At 40.1% G+C, this 16,593-nt stretch overlaps 1 protein-coding gene across 20 annotated transcripts in view; it reads left to right on the plus strand.

The window, feature by feature from the left end:
- FMR1 (FMRP translational regulator 1) overlaps window positions 1–16,593 on the plus strand; it is a 50,613-nt gene that overhangs the window by 25,999 nt on the left and 8,021 nt on the right. For 4 of the 20 annotated variants that reach the window (XM_043570947.1, XM_043570951.1, XM_043570954.1 and 1 more), the window contains 5 exons: window positions 2,016–2,102; window positions 4,605–4,800; window positions 6,342–6,524; window positions 7,232–7,314; window positions 9,912–12,313. In XM_043570947.1, coding sequence (XP_043426882.1) covers window positions 2,016–2,102; window positions 4,605–4,800; window positions 6,342–6,524; window positions 7,232–7,314; window positions 9,912–10,073 — 711 coding nt within the window. In that variant the 3' untranslated portion in view covers window positions 10,074–12,313. Of the gene's footprint in view, window positions 1–2,015; window positions 2,103–4,604; window positions 4,801–5,522; window positions 6,526–7,231; window positions 7,315–9,911; window positions 12,314–16,593 lie in introns of those variants that run through there. The other 16 variants (XM_043570950.1, XM_043570956.1, XM_043570948.1 and 13 more) reach the window with 10 other exon arrangements.

A 16,593-nucleotide genomic window follows, 5' to 3' on the forward strand; every position in this document is an offset into this window, starting at 1 on the left:
TGCCAGAGCGCTCTTTCCCCTTCCAACTCGCCACCTTGCTTTGACCTTTTTCCTTGTGCAGCTTTCTTTTGTGTACTTGCCACAGGTCCCCTCCCTCCAGAGCCTTGCCCCCTTCTGTGTTCCAGTGTGCTCATCCCTCTCGCAGCGCATACTACATAGACATTGACTGGTGAATCTCTTTGGCCACATCATGAGTTCCTTGAGGACAGGGCTCCCTAAGTGGCCAGAGAGACCTGTTTATGGGGAAAATGTTATGACTTACCAGAGATTAAAAGCAAAAATGCCATTTTATAAAGGGACATATAACCACAAGTGGATCGGATATTCCTCTCTGCTGGGGAGCCCAGTTCTTACACCAGTCAGGGAGTCCCTTTCTCCGGGTGTCTATATTGAAGGCCACCATTGTGCTCTTGCCCATCTTTGTTTTAATTTACTATTCTGGTCCACTAGTGATGTGCTCAAATTAGAGTGGCACTTGGGTACAACAGTTTAGACATTGGGAAAAGGGAAAACGTTGTAAAATTATTTGCTGCAAAGTTGATCAGACTAAATCTGTGACATAAGGTTTTAAGGTTTATTTTGGTCATACATGATCCAGAGGGAAGAGTGTAGCATTTCATTATATGACATTTTGGAAAATAATAAGATTTAACTGCTTCTGTAACGACATCAGTTGGGGAAAAAAAACAGTCAAAGGTGTTTTTGAGGAAAGGAGATCTGATTCATAGTCCTGATTATTTCAGTAGTCTATGTGTTACTCAATGCAAACAAAAACCCATATGAAGCCCATGGGTCTTCTGTGGCACCTGACTCTTAGGTGATCATTGCTACTAGGATGCGGTGCCTTGCCTACCAAATGAAGGTCATTCTACAAGCAGTATTTCCTAATTGTTCAGTTTTGTTCCCCGTCAACAGCCAGGTTCATGTGGAAGGGAAAAGAAAAAAACCTGTTCCAGCCTCACATACATTTAAGATGCTGTCTACTGAGCAGGCAAGCAAAAGCAGTCACACCTATCAAATGAATGCTCTTTTTCAAAGAGTGATACTTACTAAAGAGACAGCGTCTTGGCTTTTCATACTTAGAAACTTTGCCTAGAAAATTATATCCTCGTCAAAGCCACCGTATGGTTTACCATAGTCATGTGTGAATATCAGCAATCATATGTATTTGTTCAGTAATAAAATGAAGTATCGTCAAACTTTGAATGTCATAATTGCCAGGTATTAGTTTGCACGACACCTATAACTTGTGACTAGAAAAAAATTTTTTCTCATTTGTACTGATGGGCTAGAAGTATAAAATTTTAATATACTCCTTTTTAAAAACATATCTCTATGAAAATAGTACCATTGAGAAAAGATCAAATTTTCCATATGATTCTACCTTTTACTATTTTTAGAGTACAGTATTAAAATGTATTGAAATGCTAAATTTTGTGCTCATCAATCTGCCTCTGCCCCTCCCCATCCCGCACAGAATAATTAGTTCCTTTTGATTTATTCTAATTCTTTTTGTTTGTGTTTTGTTTGTACTCTTGACTTGGTTAGCAAAATTGATTTAGTTTTTACTTCTGTGCCCTAGTATTTAACTTAGAATTTCTCTTTAAAGAATTTTATCTAGATAAAACCTGTAGTATATTAATTATTTTATTTTATTTTATTTTATTTTATTTTATTTTATTTTATTTTAAAGTATTTGTTTTGTTTATGCATCTTCTGTCAGAGCTTGTATACTTTGGAATTACATAATTTGTGATTTTGCCAACATTTAATAGTAGTCTTTAAAACACAATAATCTGTTGCACTCAAGAGGTTGCCATATTGATTTATCATTACAGTAGATGTGTAAAATGTACCAACTACTTTTGTTTCTAGATGTTGCTTTATATTTTCAACAAACATTTGCGTGCCTACTGTTTGTCAGGCCCTGTGCTAGGAATTTAGTCATTATTTGCATTTTTTCAGGTTAATCCATTATTAATATTATAGGATCATTGTTGCCATTTATTTTTCAGGGTATGGTACCATTTGTTTTTGTGGGAACAAAGGACAGCATTGCTAATGCCACTGTTCTTCTGGATTATCACCTGAACTATTTAAAGGTGAGAACAAGAAGAATTTTAACTTGTGATCCTTTTGTGCTAACATATAAAAACTCCACAGTCTATCTTTCATCAGTGAAGGTTCATTCTAGCCTGTACATTACGATGAATGACCTGTAAAAGGTAATACAGAAAATACTCGCTTTGTTTTGCTTATTATATTATATTCTTTCTGAAAACAAAAGTCAGTTTTCTGTCATCATAAATCTAAGGACCGGTATCCCAGTTCTCAATGAATTCCCTTATTTCCCATTATTCTTCTGTTTAACCCTTACACTCAATTTAGATACTCCTGTACATAGCCTTTTCATTCAGTTGATCCTTTCTAGCCTTTGTGACTTTTTTCCAGGCCAAATTTTGTGTCTGTAACACTTGGCTTTGTTTGTCCCTTTTATGTCATTTATCAAGGAAATCCCAGTGTTTTATGAAGTCCTATGTTTAAACGTTTACCCCTTGTATTTTTCTCTATGCTCCATTATACAGAATGTAAACAATTTGTGTCTTGTAGATGCTCGTTGTAGTTAGTGTTTGTACAGTTATGCCTCCTAGATTGCCAACTGGAAATCAGGAAGTAGGAGGCCACAAGGTATAGTGGAAAGAGCACTTTAATTGGCAGTGTAGTGATTTGCTTCTAGTCTGTCTTCTGCCATGAACTAGCTTATGTGACTTTAGGCAAGTCACTTCTCCCTATACCTGATGGTTTTTAAAATTTCTTTTGGCCTGAATGTTCTATAGTTCAATGAAATGTAGTCTTACCCATGTCACTGTTCTAATTTCTTCTTTATATCCATATACATCAAAATTACAAGTGACTGGTACTAAATAGTATTTTACAAATAATCTAACTTCCTATTTTATTTATGATGCTATCTTAACATTTTTGCTGATTTCTTGAAAGAAAGAAACAGTTTTGACTTGGATGCAAATAAGGAAGGAAAAAGTGCAATAGCTAGGCATTGCATTCCTCCTTCTGGTGGTCAGTTACTAATTGAAAATGGGAAGGTTTCATCCAGCAAGGTTTGCATGGGTAGGGTACCCCGTTGGTTTGCTTCTTTGTTTTTGTTTTAAAGTGTGTTTTATTTGTAATCTGTTGTATGTGTTTCTTCATATTCTTAGCTTACAGAATTCCAATGACCTGGAGAGTTAGGGTTGCATTGTAATCAATCCCTTGTTCTTTTGACTAATGTTCTTTTTTAGATCTTTTTACTTACTCTTCACAATTGAATATCTTTGGTTATCAGCAGCTGTCCTGTTGCCATTCTTTCCATCACCAGATCTTCCCTTGATTGGGCCTGGCATCTCTCACCAAAAGGTGACTGCTTTGCCCCAGTGGGATAACCTAGACCACCATTCTGTTTTGCAAGATACACCCACCCATTCCATGAGCTATAACTATACTCTTGGAGTAAGCCACTCACGCAGTCTCTCCTTTGCTCAGGTCCTTCGTAAAACAGAAATTCTGGTTCAGAGCACAGATCAAACTATCTGCCCTTTCCTTTCCAGAAGCTTCCACAAGCAAGATTAAGAACTTAGCTTAACACAGGGGCTTATCCAGTGACTGTCCACGTAGACAGTCCCTGTGATGGCCTGTGCTTTACTCAGACACCCGGTACCACTAGAGTTATGGATCCAGTTCCCTAAAGCAGTAAAGGAGATGTGTATGGGTAGATTGAAGGACAAGGGTTAGAATTGGGACTTTATCTGGATATGACAGAACCCAGCATATCCGAAGCACTGTGTGTAATGGTCTGTCAGTGGACCCCGGGTGTATATTTTGATCAACATCAATACTGTTCATTGTACTTGTTCTAGCAGAGCTGCAGTCTTTAAGAGGTTTCAAGGCATGATGTTAAGACCTAACTTGTTTGGTCAGCTCTTAAATAGTCGTCCCCCCGCCCACCATATAAGGCATGTGAGCATTTTTCAGTTCATTGGAAATAACTTTTCCTTAATTGTACAATTGCATCCAAAGACATACCATAGGATATTTTCTTTGAAAGCAGACGATAGCTCAAACTCAGTGCTTCATAAATTAAGATATTAACTGGCAAATATATTTCAATTAAGATTATTTACAGTGTGTGATTCTTAAGGTTAGCTGGGTAAGCCTTAACTGTCATTTGCCTGTATTTTATTTAGAGTTGCTTTATTCGATATCCTGTCATCAAGAAGTCCCCAAACTAGCGTATCTGTGCCTTAAGAGATTCTATTGGATTATAGCGCCAAATCAAACAACGTCAAATTCTATTCAGTAGAATTTTAATGCTGAGTATTTTTGTTGTATCTCTAATCATGGTCATCAATAATCTGTTATCTATAGTAATTTTTCTTTGTAAGGAGACCATTCAATTTCCTGATAATTCTGTGTAACAGTGTTTACTATAAATTTAGAGCTGAAATTGAAATATTTCCAGTATATTTTTTTATCTGATGAAAAGGAGAAAGGTATTATTAAGTAAAATGTCAAATTATTTTTACTGTTATCTTGTATATTTTAAATAGGAAGTAGACCAGTTGCGTTTGGAGAGATTACAAATTGATGAGCAGTTGCGACAGATTGGAGCTAGTTCTAGACCACCACCAAATCGTACAGATAAGGAAAAAGGCTATGTGACTGATGATGGTCAAGGAATGGGTCGAGGTAGTAGACCTTACAGAAATAGGGGGCACGGCAGACGCGGTCCTGGATATACTTCAGGTACAAACTAAGCATTTTACTCAGTAACTTTATCTGTTCCTAGACTTAATAGCTGCTAATCTCTAATATTCATTAGAACCCCATTATAACGGTTTCTCACTACATGGTTTCCAATTCACAGTGGGTCAAATTGTGTTGCAAGAGACCTAGACTTAAAAACTGATGATACCACACACAGTTTACAGGGCAGGTGTGAGTTCTGTCCACGTTCTGACCGGGGATAAATCTGCTTTAAGCCCTTGTGTGTTGATGACTTTCTTAAGGCCTTTCCTGATTTTATTACTGTATAGCCAAAATTTTTTTCATTTGTGTACTGTGGCTCATTTTTTGTCAGGCATGTGCTGGTCATACTTGCTGGATGGACTGTGTAAATCAGGGCTCTGCATCCTATGGCTCATAAGGTGATTTTGAGTGTCATGGCCAAAGTCAGCCCTAGGCACAGTCAAGAAGCAGGCAAAGTTTCTCTTTGCCTTCCCAGCTCTTCTGTCAGTGCTTCTTTCTTCTCTCCCAGTACCTTTCACTGAACAACACTGCCCCCACCTGCCAGTGCCTACTGTCTTTCTTGCTCAACTGTGTATCTACTATGTAACTTGCTAATAATGGTATAAGGTATAATCCATCTCACAAATATTTGCATTTCAAAAAGGAACTCTTTAAGATGGAAAAGCCTTCAAGATCCACAGGAAAGAAGCTATAATGGTGAAGCTATAATTGGTCATTAGCTCCAACAGAGGAAGAGAGAGAGGTAGTAGAGTTGATATTCTGGAGTGGGGGAGAGAGACACCTACTCCTAAGGCCAACCTTGAACCTAACCCCTAACCCCTCTCCCAACAGTGTGTTCTTTTTGCTGTTGGAGTCCCACCTCACCGTGGAGCTCTTTTCCCCCACTCCCATCCCCTATATCATTAACCCACCCCTCATGCATAATGAGTTTATCTTAATAATGCCTTTATTAATGATAAATTATTCCAGTGGGAGTGGGAGGGAAGGTTGTGGACCAGGTGAGCACATCCCCCTTGAGCTAAGTTCAATCCCTGATTCCACAAAAGACCCTTCCCTGAGACAGTTGCCATGGTGGTCTTTGCCACCCTCTCAGAGGTGAGCAAAATGTATGCATTCCCCTCTGTCCCTGGGCCAAACCTTGTTAAAAGGAACTCTCTTTATAGAGGTTTTGTTTATCAAGGTATTGCATTTAACTGTTGTAGACAACTTTTCCTCCAGAGAGCGCAGATGTTTAAAGGAGCACAGCTGTTTAATGATGTGGCATACTCAGGTTTGAACTTAGATGGTTAATAAAATACCTTTTATTCTTCTTAACGAGAACCAAAAATGTTTAAAACCAAAATTACATCAAACATTGTGAAACCCTTCATTTTGAATTTAAGATAATTTGTTTTACAAAATGGAAGGTGATAATACTCTTTGGGCTTATAAATTTGGGAAGAGTATTGGATTACCCCTGAAACGTCTCTGGAAGCTTCTGTTAACCTAACTTTTTTTTTTAAGTCGGACAACGGTATATAACTTTTAACTCTCGATAGGAACTAATTCTGAAGCATCAAATGCTTCTGAAACAGAATCTGACCACAGAGATGAACTCAGTGATTGGTCATTAGCTCCAACAGAGGAAGAGAGGGAGAACTTTCTGCGCAGAGGAGACGGTCGACGGCGTGGTGGTGGAGGAAGAGGACAGGGAGGAAGAGGACGCGGAGGTGGCTTCAAAGGTACAGAGGTTTCCATTTCCTGTCTTGTAATTTTTTTTCATTTATTTATTTTGAGAGGGAGACGCGGCCAGGGTGGGGCAGAGAGAAAGAGGGAGAAAGGATCCCAAGCAGGCTCCACGCTGTCAGCATAGAGCCTGATGCGGAGCTCAACCCACGAACTACAAGATCATGACCTGAGCTGAAACCAAGTCAGACGCTCAACTGATAGAGCCACCCAGACTCCTCAGTTTTCATTTCTTAATAAATAAAGGTGAATTGTCACAACTGTCTGAAGTTCTGTGAGAAATCTTGCTGATTCAAGGACATGTTACTGAAACCCCATTTCTCCTGTTTTGTACTGGTCACCTGACGAAAGGCTCAGCAGTGATCGACAGAACATTAGACAGCCTTCCTATGGCTTGTGTGGAATAAATATATGAACAAACACTGGTAACTAGTTCAGCTTCTTTGGGGATTCTACACATAACATCTGATCGTTAGCACAGGCTGACCAATAACACAGTGGATGCAGAATTGTAATGCCTTTGAAATATCGTCTCCTGGGTAGCATGCTAGATTTCTAAGCATTGTGTGGCTGGAATCACTAGGTTGTTGATTATATATTTTCGATTCCGGGGTCTGAATAAGTTGAGAACATAGGGATAAAGAACTTCCAATAAGCATGCCAAAGTCAGTAACTGTTGATCCTTTTGAAAATGACCCTATAGGAAACGACGATCACTCCCGAACCGATAATCGCCCGCGTAATCCAAGAGAGGCTAAAGGAAGAACAGGAGATGGATCCCTCCAGGTAAAGCTGTGCGTCTCTTTACCTCTAAATTATTTGAATTGCTGCAGTTTGACATGTAGAAGTTGGTTTTGCTTGATTTTTAAACATGTTCAAAAGTTGCAGTACTGGTACACGTGAAGTATTTTCCTTTCAACATCACAACTGTGGGCAATCTTAGATCTTTGTGACAAGTGTTCAAAGAAGATGTCTCTAGAGAATATGCAGTCTTAAGCATTTGTGAAGACTTTGAGAGCCCATTAGGACCACATTACCACATTGGTGGTTCCTCCCAATTCCCCTGAGCAAAGGAACATCCTGGAATGTAATGAGAGAGAAACCTGAGCAAGCCCTGTGGATCCCTCCTCCCCTGAGGTGCAGGGCTAGGGGGGTCCTCTCTAGAAAGTGAGGAAAAGAAGGTGTCTCTCTCCTAGGTAATAATCGTGACAGGGCTGATCATGTTCAGCTAGTACATGCTGAATCTGTCAGCTGCTTATTCATAGCCAGCCTCTATCCTGAGAATCCCACCTCAGTGGGCCATCACCTACACTGAACCCATTGTTAAATTTTTAAAATTACCCGAGCTTGTCTGGCACCGTTCCTGAGTGCTTTGTGTGCATGTTATCTCCTTTAATCTTACAGCAGCCCCCTGAGGTAGTTTCATTTGTCTATCCTATAGGCGAGTAAACTTGAAGCTTAGAAAGATTCAGTCCTTTGCCAAGAGGTCCCATAGTTAGCGTACAGTGGAGTGATATTTGAACCCTGGTGTCTGATTTCCAGAACCCATATTCTCCTCTACTTCTTTAACTCCTAATTCATCTTTTTTTTTTTTAAGTTTGTTTATTTATTTTGAGAGAGACTGAGACAGCACCCAGCAGGGTAAGGGCAGAGAGAGAGGGAGAGAGAAAACCCCAAGCAGGCTCTGCACTGTCAGCACAGAACCTGATGTCAGGCACGAACTCAACGAACCGTGGGATCATGACCTGAGCCGAAACTGAGAGTCGGATGCTCAACTGAGCCACTCAGATGCCCACTTTAACTCTTAATTCTTAATCCAAGTAGTTACGGTTCCTTATTGACTACGGATTGGTTTGGGACCAACACCCAAAATTAGTGAGATGCTTTTTAACAGCAGAAACTTCATGACAGAATAATACCTAAGTAGGTGTTAACTATTGGCAAGTACTTAAGGAGCAGCGTAGAAAAGACCTTAGGCCTAGATAAAGAGGTTGCTGGAATAGTGTACATACATGGGCTTTACAAAGATGTAAGGCATTTATGTGCCAGTCTTGTCATTACCCACTTAAAGTGACATGTTGGATGAAGTTGGCAATCTGATCATACTAGTTAAAAAGGGTGCATATTCATAATTATACTTCAGAGTAAAACAGAGCATCAAATAAAAAGGTTGCATTTTTGTGTAGGGGAATAGATCCAAATCAAAGTAAACCCTTGACAACCAAACACTTCAAAATATACACTGAGGGACGCCTGGGTGGCTCAGTCAGTTAAGCGTCTGACTTCGGCTCGGGTCATGATCTCACAGTTTGTGGGTTCGAGCCCGGAGTTGGGCTCTCTGCTGTCAGCACAGAGCCTGCTTGGGATGCTCTCTCTTCCTCTCTCTGCCCCTCCCCAATGCTCGAGTGTGCGCGTGTGCTCGCTCGCTCACGTGCACGCGCTCTCTCTTTCTCTCTCATAAATAAACATTAAAAAAATACACACCGTAACCAACAGTTAAATGCACTTTGAAATTACGGCAAGCCATTCTGACATATGTAGCATTTGCACTTGAAACAGATCGATATTTCTAGTATTTTAAGCCCATTGGTCAATATTATCTTCTTTTTATACAGCATCTGGAATTCTGTTAGCAGTGTTTTAAGTGTTCCGTGTTGCTACTTAAACTGTTATATAAATCTTAGAATATCATTTCTAAATTACCTTCCTCTTTACACGCATCTTGGGAGTCCAGTCCTTCCACGCATTAGTGTTATCAGATTTCCCTGTACCGTTACTATTCTTCAGACAGAGTTCAAATTGTACGATCATCTGCCCTACCTTACTGAACAAGCTATAAGAAACCAACACAGATTTTTCTACTGTAAGACAGTGGGAGCCTCAGTAGAGAAAGTTGATCAGACCCATGGTAGATAATTAAGGTGTAAACCAAGGCTAGTTACCACCTTCGTCGAGTTCTGTCCTTGGTAAAGGTGAAATAGGAAGGCATCAATTTGTGTCCCTCTTGGGTTCCACAAACCCATTCTTTTGAACTCTGGTATTATAAGTATGTATTATTGTAATTGGTAATAGTAATTCATTTTAATTATTTCTTTCTCACTGTTTTCTTCTGCTTAGAAGAAGACACGGTAGGATTGTGAGTTTTTGTCTAACTTTGGACGCAGTGAGATGACCAGTGTGTTCCAGTTAAAGAAGAAGAGTGTTTTAAAATCATAAACTAAATAAAGCTCCTACCTGACCTTAATTTCTTGCACTTCTGTTCTCACCCACATTTCCCCTTTTAACACGTGGAACTTACACTTCAGGCTTAAATTTCTTGTCAGGCCAATTACAGATTACAATAGGATATGGTCTGTGTATATAACAACTATAACTTGTTTTAGATCAGAGTTGACTGCAATAATGAAAGGAGTGTCCACACTAAAACATTACAGAATACCTCCAGTGAAGGTAATCGGCTGCGCACGGGTAAAGACCGTAACCAGAAGAAGGAAAAGCCAGACAACGTGGATGGTCAGCAACCGCTTGTGAATGGAGTACCCTAAACTGCATCATTCTGAAGTTACATTTCCTATACCATTTCCATAACTCTTATTCCATATTAGAAAACTTTGTTAGGCCAAAGACAAATAGTAGGCAAGATGGCACAGGGCATGAAATGAACACAAATTCTGTTAAGAATCTTATTTTTTTTTTTTTGGTATTGGCCATAAGCAACAATTTCCAGATTTGCACAAAAAGATACCTTGAAATTTTGAAACGTTGCTTTTAAGTATACTTCAGCACTTCAGGGCAGGATTTTAGTTTGGTTTATTTTTTAAAGTACTGAGCAGTGATATTTTTTTGTTAATTTGGACCATTTTCCTGTATTGGGTGAGAACTCGCCAGTACATTTCAGTTTTTCAGAATAAATAGCTTTTTTGGTAATCACTTCCGTTTTCAATCTCCTATAGAAGTCCATGAAATACTATGTCATTTCATGTCCTGTGTCAGTTTATGTTTGGTCCACTTTTCCAGTATTTTAGTGGACCCTGAGATGTGTGTGATGTGACGTTTGTCATTTTCATTAGCAAAAAAAAAAAAAAAAAAAAAAAAAGTTGTATGATCTGTGCCTTTTTTATATCTTGGCAGGTAGGAATATTATATTTGGATGCAGAGTTCAGGGAAGATAAGTTGGAAACACTAAATGTTAAAGATGTAGCAAACCCTGTCAAACATTAGTACTTTATAGAAGAATGCATGCTTTCCATATTTTTTTCCTTACAGAAACATCAGGTTAGGCAGTATAAAGAATAGAACTTGTTTCTGTTTTTGTTTTGTTGCACTGAAGTTTGACAAATAGTGTTATTGAGAGGGATGTGTAATTTTTCTGTATAGACAGGAGAAGAAATAACTATCTTTTCATTTGAGAGGCTAAAATGTTTTCAGCTAGGAACAAATCTTCCTGGTCGAAAGGTAGTAGGATATGCCTGCTCTTTGGCCTGATGACCAATTTTACCTTAGCCTTTTTTATTTTGTCCTCCCCAAGTTTTGTGAAGTTTTTCATATTTTAATTTCAAGCTTATTTGGGGGAGATAGGAAGGTCATTTTCATGTGTGCATAATAATCCTGTGAAGTACAGGTACATTGTCTAAGAAACATTGGAAGCAGGTTAAATGTTTGTAAACTTTGAGATATTAGGTCTAATGTATAAGAGGATTTGGAAAGCCGACTAGAATTGGTAAACAAATACTTTTCTTTAGTTTTTTTTTTTCTTTTGTTTTTTGATGTGTTGGGTTTTGGTTGTTTTTGAGTCATTTTTATGAATGAAATTTACTGAGGAAAAATACGTGAAGGACCTTCACTCTTAAGATGTTATATTTTTCTTAAAAAATAACTCCCAAGTAGGGGTACCACTGAATCTGTACAGAGCCGTGCAAACCGAAGTTCTGCCTCTGATGTCTTTTGTGAGTTTGTTTCTTTGAATTTTCATTTTACAGTTACTTTTCCTTGCATACAAATAAGCATATAAAATGGCAACAAACTGCACATGAGTTCAAGAATATTAAAAAGTCTTTTAAAAGTATTGCCAAACATTAATGTTGATTTTTAGTTATTTATTCTGGGAATGTATAGTATTTGAAAACAGAAATTGGTACCTTGCACACATCATCTGTAAGCTGTTTGGTTTAAAATACTGTAGATAATTAACCAAGGTAGAATGACCTTGTAATGTAACTGCTCTTGGGCAATATTCTCTGTACATATTAGCGACAACAGATTGGATTTTATGTTGACATTTGTTTGGTTATAGTGCAATATATTTTGTATGCAAGCAGTTTCAATAAAGTTTGATCTTCCTCTGCTAAATTGATGTTGATGCAATCCTTACAAATGATTGCTTTTAAAATTTTAAGATAGGAAAAGAAATCTATAGAAAGTGTTGTTACAAAATGTAACTGTTACCACTGGAAGTTTCACATGTCATAGGAAGTTAGCTGTTCTCTACCAACATTCAAGAACTTGATCTTGTTCAATAAGGTGGAAAAAAAATCAAAATGGTACAAAAGCACATTGTGCCATTACAATATGCACTAAGTCTCTTTTTTTACAAAGGCTGAATTCAGCAAGGCGCTAACTTGCTTAAATGTGAATTAACTAACTTCTATAACTGTAATTTGATTCACATGTTTTCAAATGGAGTTGGAGTTGATTCGTATTACAATATTTGTGTGCTAAACGTGTATGTTTTTCAGTTCTAAGTCCTGATGTTTTTAAAATCTTATTAAAGTTTCAAAAATCTGAAGATTGTTTATCTAGATGTAAATTTTTATTAAAAAGTTGCACTTATGAAAAAGCAAAAAATTAGTCTGACAGATGTTTGCTCCTGGTCTTAAATTTCTAAATATAACAAAACTTAGCACTGTCGGGGCGGGGGGAGTTATTTATCATGCAAAGCATATATGCCTTGCAAATAATGTTTTATGTGCCCTTAAAAGGCAGAAGCATGGCTATTGGAAAACGGTTCTCCATATTCCCAGTTAAAGATTTCAACACATTAATTACATAGGGTACCACCAAACCATATTAAACACATACTCCTGTCTGTGCACGCATAAATATATCCTTCCATTTGGGAAATACTAAATGTGTCTATGTCGTTTAAGAAAGAAAGCAAAACTTTGGATGTCAGTATCTCCATAATAAATGACAGGTTTGTAGGTAGAATGTGCCTGAATTGGCTATTATGGTCACTTCAAAAAACTGGCACAGCCTAGAAAATAGGGTAGAAATGGAGAGGTGATAGTCAAATCCAAAAATGATTTAATAATGCAGGACAGTGCCTACAGTGATGTCCTGCCTCTCCCCCTCACCCCCCGCTCCCCTCTGAAAAATCTTGGTTTTCTGCCTCTCTGGTTCTCTGCTACCTGTGCTGCCCAGTTCTGGGCTCTTCCAGGGCCATAAGAGCTGAACACAGGACATTAGATGTGGTGTAGGCATAAACAATCCATGAGTGATTTCATTGGGATTTTTCTGGTTTCACCGTGGTTTTCAGTGCTACCTTATGAATAGCCTGTTTACGGCATCAGCCTTGAGACTCAACTTGGCTCACTCAGGCATTTCTCTCATCTGGTCATGATCTTAGAGCTCCTGGTGGGTAGCAGTACAGTGCCCTTTAGAGTCAGTATATTGACTTGATCCCTGTTGAGTCCATTTGTCCCTCATGCCTCCAGTAACCAGTTATTTTGAAATCGCCATTAGCAGATGCTAGTCTTAATTGCTCAGAAGGCTTAACAGGTACCAGTATTTAAATCTTGAACATCTTTTCCACTGTATGTTTGTTTCGGACTGTTTAAAAATTTTCTTTGGGGCTATTTAGAAATTTTCTCTGCCATTTCTTTCTGAGAACTTGCCATGAAGAAATGGGGAAATCCTTTTTTTTTTTATGCTAAGGAATTTTGTTCATGGGAGAGGCATTAAAACTTTGCAAGTTGCACCTGCTAAATGATTAAAGCGTAAGCTTCAAAATTTAGTGCTTGAAGGTTTTCCCACCAATTTGTGTATACCATACACTGGATTTCAGGGATAGGTTGAAAATTGGGAGGAAGACTGGGTGTCAACAGAATATGATTACACAGAATCCTGGGAATTGGGGCGTGTGATGATCATTCAGTGTAGTTTGGAACTTGGATGGCTTATGTGGAGAGGAAAAAAATTCCAGTGTTACTTCTTCAGGTATAAAGTCACTTTGGTAAATACTCAGGGCGTCTTTGTCAGATTTCCCCGGAAATCAAAACCTGTAAGATACTGAATCAAAGAACAGAGTATGTGTACATGATAGAAATGGACATAGGCAGTTATTCTGTGGAAAAGGGAATTGCTGGATAGATTCCACACTTAATCAGGGCATAGACTAACTCTGTGATAACTGAGTAAGCCATTTCATCTTCATGGTTCAGTTTTTCCGTGGGTTAAATAAATGGTTGCTAAGGTATCCCAGCAGCAAAGTTGTACATGCATTAATAAGTATTCATGTTTTATATGGAGAAAGCTACAGAGAGTCAGTGGTAATGAACCACCCACCAGATTTCATCTGGTTCTCATTAAATAGTTCCTGAGTAATTACTATATAGTAGGCATTTCACAGGCTTCTTGGGGATACAGGAATAATTTCTCGGACCTTCAAGAAGCTCACTGTCAAGTGGGAGAGCTTGAATGAATGGGCAGTTTGAGCATATGGTACATTAAGTGCTAAAATGCACAGCCTGAGGTGGGAGCACATAGGGGGACCTGCCCAAATTGGGGTGGTGTGGAGCCTTAGTAAAGAGCTTCTCAGGTGAAGTGAAATCTTTTTATTTTTATTTTTTTTAATTTACATCCAAGTTAGCATATAGTGCAACAATGATTTCAGGAGCAGATTCCTTAATGCCCCTGACCCATTTAGCCCATCCCCCCTCCCACAACTCCTCCAGTATATATACTACATCTTCTTTCTCCATTCATCCATCCATGGACATTTGGGCTCTTTCCATACTTTGGCTATTGTTGATAGTGCTGCCTAAACATGGGGGTGCATGTGTCCCTTCGAAACGGCACACCTGTATCCCTTGGATAAATACCTAGTGTAATTGCTGGGTCATAGGGTAGTTCTATTTTTATTTTCTGAGGAACCTCCATACTGTTTTCCAGAGTGGCTGCAGCAGCTTGCATTCCCACCAACAACACAAAAGAGATCCTCTTTCTCCGCATCCTCGCCACATCTGTCGTTGCCTGAGTTGTTCACGTTAGCCATTCTGACAGGGGTGAGGTGGTATCTCATTGTGGTTTTGATTTGTATTTCCCTGATGATGAGTGATGTTGAGCATTTTGAAGTGAAATCTTCCTTAAAACAGATTGGAGGAGGAGTTAGCCAGATATAAGGGTGCTGTGGGCATTAATCTAGGCATGAGAAAGTCTGTGTTCGGAAAGCTTCCAAGAGTTCTGTGTGGCTAGGACACAGAATTTGAGGGAGAGAGAGGTGAGACGAGGTATTGTCAGGGACACTTGTGATGCCACGTTAGAGGTTGTACTTTAGGGAGCCTTGGAAGAGTCTTAAATGTTCAGATTTCCACTTGAAGTGTGGGACAGACAGGATTGCCCCATGACTCCGGAAGCCCCTGCCAAGTTACCTTGTAACCAGCTAGTGGGAGGGACTGGGCCCAAATAACTTCCAGGAGGCTCCTCTGCCCCACAGCCCAAATCCAGCTTCCCACAGGGTCACGGGCGCTAGCGGTGTGTGTTCCCAGACACCTCCCCTGACAGCTGGCAGTTTTAAGCCCCGATTTGATCCTCTGCGGACAAAGCCATTATCAGGCTTGCCCTGTGAAAAGGTAGACTCCCAGAGAAGAAATAACCTTCCCCCGGAGTACAGCCCCAAGGTGCAGCCAGCAACGCCGTGACCTTTACATGTCACTGCAACAGAAAATGGGCATCCGTGTGCCTCTTCTGGCTGGTAATTTTCCCTTCGTAAAACTTCTTCCTTCTGCGTGGTGTTGTGCTGTGTGCCTTCACCCGCTGTTTCACAGATGGTGCCCGGCATGAGGCAAACGCCACTTATTCCAGCTCTGGCTTTTTGGAAACTGCAAAAGGGATCATCTCAGCCATACCCGGATAGAGACAACCTTCCCAGGGCTAGCAGTGGGAAGCCTGGCTGAGCAGAAAGCACTGGTGAACGTGGTATTGCCGTGCTCACTTACGGCCGTTCCGTGTGCCTCACGGGCCCTGGAAAGTCCTCCGTGCAAGGCGGGTTGAAACCATTTGGTCCCTCTGCACCCCCAAGGCCGCCAGCCCCATGAGCCGGAAGAAGAAAGAAATCGGGGGGAAAGAGCCCTTGGCTCCATATGCCATTAGAATAGTTGGTGAGGCATCTGACTCTGGTTTCCACTCAGGTCGTGATCTCGCGGATCGTGGGTTCCAGCCCCGTGTCCCGCTCCGTGCTGACAGTGCAGAACCTGCTTCGGGTTCTCTCTCTGCCCCTCCCCTGTGCATTCTCGTTTCTCTCTCTCCCTCTTATACTATTTTAACAAAAAGAATAGTAGATGCAATCTGACCTCCTAGATGTGACACCTGTCACTGTGCAGTGTACCACCCAGGGGCTTGTGGGGGGTGGGCCTGAGGTACACTGACAGGCAAATGGACTTGTGCCAACAGTCATCCCTTGAGGCCTGTGCCGCTTACATGGTGAAGAAGCTGCACCCATGCGGTAAGTGACACTGAGTGACCAGCATTTGGGGTTTACCGCAGGATTCCCTTTTGCCGAGTGAATTGGCTGGTCTGACCGATGGGGAGAGAGCAAGCGTGCCTGCCCTGTGCTTGAATCGGATGCTCATAGAAATCAGTTTCACACAGCCACAAGGAGGAGACATTCCTGAGGCGCTAAATGCAAAGTGAGACCCCTGCTGAGGTCACAGGGCTTTGAGGCGCTTTGCTATCCTAGCATGGTTATATGAAAACCCTGGGCACCGGGGGTAACTGGTGACCAAATGACTTTAATTCAGGGAGTGCTGGAAAAGCTGGTGGCGTCTTACCCCAGGAAGACCTCCCTAA

This window comes from Prionailurus bengalensis, chromosome X (genome assembly GCF_016509475.1).
Source record: "Prionailurus bengalensis isolate Pbe53 chromosome X, Fcat_Pben_1.1_paternal_pri, whole genome shotgun sequence".
In the NCBI taxonomy this organism is placed as follows: domain Eukaryota; kingdom Metazoa; phylum Chordata; class Mammalia; order Carnivora; family Felidae; genus Prionailurus; species Prionailurus bengalensis.